At 37.4% G+C, this 6846-nt stretch overlaps 2 protein-coding genes across 2 annotated transcripts; both read right to left on the minus strand.

The window, feature by feature from the left end:
* Positions 1–733: 733 nt before the first annotated feature.
* Positions 734–1704, minus strand: LOC128194933 (uncharacterized). Its single transcript, XM_052871494.1, has 5 exons — positions 1643–1704; positions 1461–1565; positions 1317–1392; positions 1130–1225; positions 734–1046 (listed from the first exon to the last, which is right to left on the minus strand). Exons 1-5 carry the CDS (start codon positions 1696–1698, stop codon positions 951–953), a joined length of 429 nt encoding a protein of 142 aa, XP_052727454.1. The 5' UTR covers positions 1699–1704; the 3' UTR covers positions 734–950.
* A 604-nt stretch (positions 1705–2308) lies between these two features.
* Positions 2309–3919, minus strand: LOC128195045 (uncharacterized). Its single transcript, XM_052872026.1, has 6 exons — positions 3631–3919; positions 3341–3547; positions 3012–3260; positions 2570–2918; positions 2348–2501; positions 2309–2315 (listed from the first exon to the last, which is right to left on the minus strand). The coding sequence occupies exons 1-6, from the start codon at positions 3901–3903 to the stop codon at positions 2309–2311; spliced, it is 1239 nt and encodes a 412-aa protein (XP_052727986.1). The 5' UTR covers positions 3904–3919.
* Positions 3920–6846: the final 2927 nt, after the last annotated feature.

Genomic DNA, 6846 nt, shown 5'->3' on the forward strand with positions numbered 1-6846 from the left:
AAAGAATAAATTTGTATTAGGAAGATTATGTTGTGTAAAACTTATAAGTTGAAATTTCAATGATGAAGACTATATTGTTTAAAGTTTGTAAGTTTGGTATTGTACTTTGGAGTAATTGAAATAAAGTTTGATTGTTTATATGAGATATCAAATTAATTTAGTCTCTACTATCAGTAATACCCTTTAAAATATTTGGGTGTTACAAGAAGCAATAAGGACGTTCATGAACATAACAAAAATGAAGAAAATAGTCTATTCATAATAATGTACGCTACATTTAATTTAAGATTGTAACGATGACGACTTTGTATAATTTCTTTCTCTTTTTCATCCCTATTTTCTCTCCCTGTACTTATCCTCACTAGTGCAGCGAGGGGCTTTTACCGCGGTTGATTTTCACTATACGTCGCGGTTCACGAACCGCGGCATATTCAGCCGCGATAGTAAGTCAGACACTTTATGCCGCGGTTCTAACCGCGGTATATAGGCTGAGAAATATGCCGCGGTTGACTAGGGAACCGCTGCCTAAATTCATTTTATTTTAAAAAAAAAATTAAAAAAAAAATTAAAAAATGAACTATATGCCGCGGTTCAACCGCGGCATATAGGCCGACTAGTATGCCGCGGTTAGTGTCAAAACCGCGGCCATATGTCTCGTTTTTAAAAAAAAAACGAAGCACTATATGCCGCGGTTGTAGTTTGAACCGCGGCATATTCACCTTATATGCCGCGGTTGTGGTTAGAACCGCGGCATATTCCCCTGCAGTTTTTTAAAATAGCAGGTCTGTTTTTGTGATATCCACTACCACAAAAACAGACCTGCATATAAAAACATTTACAGAAATTCAATTTCAACATAACAAACACATGTTCAAATGTATTTCAACATCAAATAAAGTAGAGAGTCTAAGAAAATTCTATCTAATCAAATGCATTGTTTAAATCTAAATCTAAGAGCTATTGTATAATCTAACTATATACTTCGCAGCAGCGTTCCTAATGAATAATAGTGACTTCTCAGGAACTGGTGTAGTAGTCTTGAATCTCTGCAAAAGACAATTCATTTTAATTAGTGTATATGAATTCAACATTTGTTAAAAAATCAAAATTTGTTAAAGTTAAATATTACCGTTTCCCAGCTTCTTGTGATGTGAGAACGAACAATATGGGTCATCCAATACATTACATAGTATCCACACTCATATGACCCATTTTGTCTGTTACACTACAATATATCATCACAGTTGATAATAGTTAGTGAATAACATTTGTTATAAAACAATTATAACAAAGTATGACTTTAGCATATGTCAAACCTTGAGAGAAATCCAAGCAATCTTTCTACTCTTAACAATTGACCTCCCGTCCATCATCATACTTGCTGGAATAGAACTGTATATAAAAAAATGTTTTAGCATTGAGTTATATAACAAAGAAAGTCCAAACATTGAGGTTCTTACCAATCAATTGCTTGTCTGAGTTGTGTGGGAGGAGGCCTGTGCAATGAGCAGAACCACAAAGCATAGTTGTCTTGCACAGACATAACAAGAAGTTGCCAATGGCGCCTGAAATTCATAATAACGTAACTATTAAATATTAAAATCACATATGGAACATTATTATGTTAACAAAGTTCACTTACCCGGATATATAAGGCAAAAAGTATATTTTCTTGCCCCTTCGAAAACTGCTTATCATTCTCGTGTTGATATGATCAAAATCATTTGATTCATGAATGTCTTAGGGATCAATGAATCCATAATCATCAGAACGCCCCAACTTATTAGTGACCCCAGACATATACCTGAAATCAAAAATTAACTTTGATATAAGGATACTTGATATATAAATCAATTTTATATATAAATAATTGGTCATAGACTTACATCGTCCATAGTTGAATAATTGAAATATTCAACTCTTGTGTTCCCGACGCAAGCTCACGGACATCTTGGCTATTAAGGTATATTGGGACCTCAGAGCCATGCCCAAATACATTAGCATCATACTGAACCTCCAAAGGCTTATCATCAAGGATGTCAGCAAGTAGATGCAATGAAGAAAGAGGGTCATCCTCAGATAGAGGAATCTTCTGTTGTTCCTGCGTCTGTTGTTACATGAAAAGATAAGATAAGTTTTGACATCAAAAACCTTTAAAATTGAGAAGTGTAAAGAAGAATTTCATACCGAGGGGTCAGAAACTGGTTTAACCAAAAATTTAGGCCAAGTGATAAACGACTTATATGCTTGTTCCACAGTGAAAATCTCTTCCGTGGACAGTGGAACCGAGGCATCTGGCATGATCATTTCATCCACTGATACCTTATCCTCATCCTCTAGTAGTTGCATACCATGACATACAGTCGCTGACCTAAACTCTGTTCCACGAGCTACCAGCACCATCTCATCTTCTTCTAAAATGTATAGCAGACATGGACTACCATCGTCCATGTCATCCTCTGGGATGGCTGATGCGGAACAACTTCCTTTGCCGCTTCTCCCTGTCAGAGTAAATGTTAGATTATACAAGAGATAGAAATAATTGCACATAAATGTTTATTAAGTTTACCTGTGGGAGGGGGAGGGACCACATGTTCCTCTATAGGAGACTGCATCGGGCGCATGCTCTGAAACTGCTCCTGGTAGAGCATCTGGAATTCAGCCCTCACCTCGGCCCTGATCTCCTGCATAAGGTCATGTCGGACCTTTTTTGTGATCTCTTCTGTCATCCTTTGTGTATCGCTGTACGAATATGAAGGCTGACGAGAAGAGCTCCCAAAATAATCCGTAATGCCTACTCCAGGACCTGCAGCACGTACACGTCCAGGGTGCTCAGGTCGTCCAATTGCAGCAGCAAGAATATCCTGGCGACCCTCTGGAGTGAATTGGCCTTGGGAGCTCTGCTCAACCAAGGCGTCCTGTAACATTACAAAACACCATTATTCTTTAAATAGTTTAATGTAGTATGTATAATGACAATATTCATTATTTTAGGAACAGTGATAACTTACAATTTTTTCAGAAATCTCTCGTGCAGTGTCGGAAGAGTAGGTGCCCGATGGTCGCATACGGGCCAACTTCCATTTCTCATGTCTAGACGGTGGAGAAGGAGGCTGAGGAGGGCTACCACTCTGAGATGGTGGTATAGCATCTGCCTTTTGCTTGAGGATTTTCTCCTCAAGCTTCCTATACCCACCACGAGATAATAGGTGGGGGTTTTTGTTCTTAGCACTTGTTCCTTGTGCTTTGCTTCTAATTGCCTGTCACATACACATTAATTAATGAGTTCATATGATATATATTTGTTAATGAGGAATTGAATAATATGAACTACACTAACCTGCCATTCCTCTGACATCCGACTCTCTTTAAAAACCCGCCAAGTCTCCTCATCAATGGACTTATATGCATTACATGGAGTTTTATGTTTAAGGTGTCCAAAGATGTACCTTGATGTCAACTTGCTTTTAAAGTTTCTGAAATTTTCTGCAACAGTTGACAAACACTTATTTCTAAGTGTTGGGACATTTGGAATGTCAAATGTCATCTGAAAAAAACATAATAAAGTTGTATTAGTACAAAATTATCAATATAAACAAATTATAATTCAAATGCTATTAACTAACTTACCAATATATCTTGCCAAATAATGTTCCGATCACCCTCGGACACATGATCAAAAGATGGAATGAGAATGCTAATCTTATTACGTGCCACTACTCCAAGGTATGATCGGAAGTCATCTGCATGGGGGCCAGTTGCCACACCCGTGGTGACATTCACATTCACCGGAGTTCTTTCACCACTATTTTTCCTGATTAATAGTTGTTTCATCCTAGTGGGTCCTCTAGTGGATCTGGGTGGGGGAGCCTCATCCCCTGAAGAATGTGGATGATCAGCCATATATCTGTCAAAATAAATAACAACATTAAATTTTCTTTCAAGACTTATGTAATATCATATAAATTAACAAAACATGTAATAGTACAGAAATTGAAAATTCATACATAAAGATATGGATTCATCATATGTATATTCCCTCATCATGATCTGACCGAATTGCATGTACATCATCGTCAACTACAGATTGGTCATCCAACTTTGTTGTAGTTTGAAATGAATGGTTGTCAGCAATATCAATATTAATTAGATTGTCTTCGTTAACTTCAATTTGTTTTTTGCCTTGAAGAGCAACATACCAATGGTCAGACGAAGGATCTTTGACATAAAAAACTTGAGATGGTTGATGTACCATGATAAACGGTTCGTCTCGATAACCCACCTTGCGAAAATCAACCAGTGTCATACCCGAGTCATCTATTTTCACACCACTCTTATTGTCAAACCACTTACACTTGAACAATGGAACGGAAAACTTGGTGTAATCAACCTCCCATATCTCTTCTATTATACCATAATATCTCATTGATCCAAGTACAGGAGATTGATCTTTTGATGTGGAAAATTGAAGTGACTCAGCTTCTAAACTGACTCCACTATTTTGTACTGTGCTTTTATCATCCAAAGTCTTCGTATAGAATGTGCAATTATTGACTTCATAACCTGTACAACACACGACATCAAACTTCAAACCATTTGCAAGCCACAATAAAGTTTCAGAAGAATGTGGCTCTTTGTCAATTTCAGATTTGAACCAAGACATAAATGTTTTGTTATGCTCCATCAATTGCCATTTCTCTGATTGTCTTGGATTTTTATTCTTAACAATGGCTTTGTGTGCTTCCAAAAAAGGGATCACCTCATCTGTGTTGTTCAATATATAAAGATGCGCTTGCAACAATTCTTCGCGATCTTTTGTCACCACATTGACACCTCGGATGCTTTTACTTGTAGAAAATTTATTCAACCATGCTGTGCGAGGAACTCCTATTGGATTCGTTGATGTCATGTAATCTGAACAAAACTCGATACTTTCTTCAGCAATATACCTTTCAATCATCGAACCTTCAGGATGATATGGATTTTTAACGTACCCTTTCAAAATCTTCATATAACGCTCAATAGGATACATCCATCTTAAGTATACCGGTCCGCACAACTTGATTTCTCTAACCAAATGAACAAGTAAATGTACCATGATGTCAAAAAAAGATGGAGGGAAAAACATCTCTAGTTGACACAAGATGATAACAATCTCGCCTTGAAGTTCATCTAACTTTGTAGGATCGATGGCTTTACTACATATTGACGAGAAAAATGAACACAACCTGTTTATGGTGTGCCTAACATTTTTGGGCAAAATTCCACGAATAGCCACCGGTAACAACTGTTGCATTAAGACGTGACAATCGTGAGACTTCATGCCAACAAGCTTTAAGTCCTGCATTGACACTAAACTCTTCATATTTGAAGAGTATCCTTGTGGTACTTTGATACTCTTTAAACATACACAAAAACTTATCTTCTCTTGTCTAGACATTGTGTAACATGCAGGGGGCAAATAAGTACGTTTACCAATCTCCTTCGGTGCCAACTCTTCTCGGATATTCATGTCAACCAAATCCAAACGAGCATTCACTCCATCTTTTGTCTTTCCCTGAATGTTGAGTAATGTACCAATCAAGCTATCACACACATTCTTTTCTACATGCATCACATCTATGCAATGTCGAACATCTAACTTTGACCAATATGGAAGATCAAAGAATATTGATTTCTTCTTCCAATGGGTCGTTACAGATGACTTCTTCGATGTTTTCCCAAATACATGATGTATTTTATTAACTTTTTGAAGAACTTCAAGGCCAGTAAGTGGATTTGGTGCTTCGTCCCTCTCTTGATCTCCATTGAATGCTTTTTTTAACCTTCGATATGGATGATTACGTTTTAGAAATCTCCGATGACGCAGATACACCGTCTTTCTTCCATGTTTCAATTGATGAGCTGCAGTGTTTTCTTCACATATAGGACACGCTTTATGACCCTTGACACTGTATCCTGACAAATTACCATAAGCAGGAAAGTCATTAATGGTGCAAAATAACATTGCACGCATCATAAAAGTCTCTGAAGCGAATGCATCAAATATTTCAACCCCGTCAACCCACAAAACCTTCAAGTCTTCAACTAGTGGGCTTAGATAAACATCTATGTCATTTCCAGGCTGCTTTGGACCAGATATCATCATAGACAACATCATGTACTTCCTCTTCATGCACAATGCAGGAGATAAGTTGTAAATTATCAATATAACTGGCCAACAACTGTGATTGGTACTCAGATTACCAAATGGGTTCATTCCATCAGTGGCTAAAGCAAGCCTAAGATTTCTACACTCTTTACCAAATTCGGGGAATTGTCGATCAATATTTTTCCATTGCTTTGAATCAGCTGGATGACGAAGCAGCCCGTCAATTTTTCTCTCATCTGCATGCCATCTAAGATTTTTAGCATCTTTGGGATTCGCAAACAAACGCTTAAGTCTGGGCACTATTGGAAGGTACCAAACTACTTTCAAAGCAGATCCATTTTTTTCTATCTGACCATTATCTTCACTATTGTTTTTTGACTTGTATCGTGATAAGCCACATTTTGGACACTCTGTCAAAAATTCAAACTCTTTCCTATACAAAATGCAGTCATTGGGACAAGCATGTATCCTTTTATACTCCATACCCATTGGACAAAGAATTTTCTTCGCATCATAATTACGAGTGGGCAGTGTATTTCCATCTGGCAACATTTCATTCAACAACGTCAACAGTTCTGTAAAACTCTTATCAGTCCATCCATTGCTCGCCTTCAAATTCATGAGCCTTAACACCGCTGACAAACGTGTGAACTTAGTTGAACCGACATACAAAGGTGTTTCTGCATCAGTCGACA

Source organism: Vigna angularis, chromosome 1, assembly GCF_016808095.1.
Source record: "Vigna angularis cultivar LongXiaoDou No.4 chromosome 1, ASM1680809v1, whole genome shotgun sequence".
Taxonomy (NCBI): domain Eukaryota; kingdom Viridiplantae; phylum Streptophyta; class Magnoliopsida; order Fabales; family Fabaceae; genus Vigna; species Vigna angularis.

What these genes read in the sequence shown, in the direction of transcription:
- LOC128194933 (XM_052871494.1), bottom strand. Translation starts at nt 1,698, where the DNA reads ATGATAAGCAGTTTTCGAAGGGGCAAGAAAATATACTTTTTGCCTTAT. An exon ending in CTCAGACAAGCAATTGATTG is followed by an intron (nt 1,393 to 1,460) that starts GTAAGAACCTCA and finishes TTTTATATACAG; the next exon opens with TTCTATTCCAGCAAGTATGA. An exon ending in TCACAAGAAGCTGGGAAACG is followed by an intron (nt 1,047 to 1,129) that starts GTAATATTTAAC and finishes TGTCTTTTGCAG; the next exon opens with AGATTCAAGACTACTACACC.
- LOC128195045 (XM_052872026.1), bottom strand. Translation starts at nt 3,903, where the DNA reads ATGGCTGATCATCCACATTCTTCAGGGGATGAGGCTCCCCCACCCAGA. An exon ending in GGATGTCAGAGGAATGGCAG is followed by an intron (nt 3,261 to 3,340) that starts GTTAGTGTAGTT and finishes TGTATGTGACAG; the next exon opens with GCAATTAGAAGCAAAGCACA. An exon ending in GAGAGATTTCTGAAAAAATT is followed by an intron (nt 2,919 to 3,011) that starts GTAAGTTATCAC and finishes GTAATGTTACAG; the next exon opens with GACGCCTTGGTTGAGCAGAG.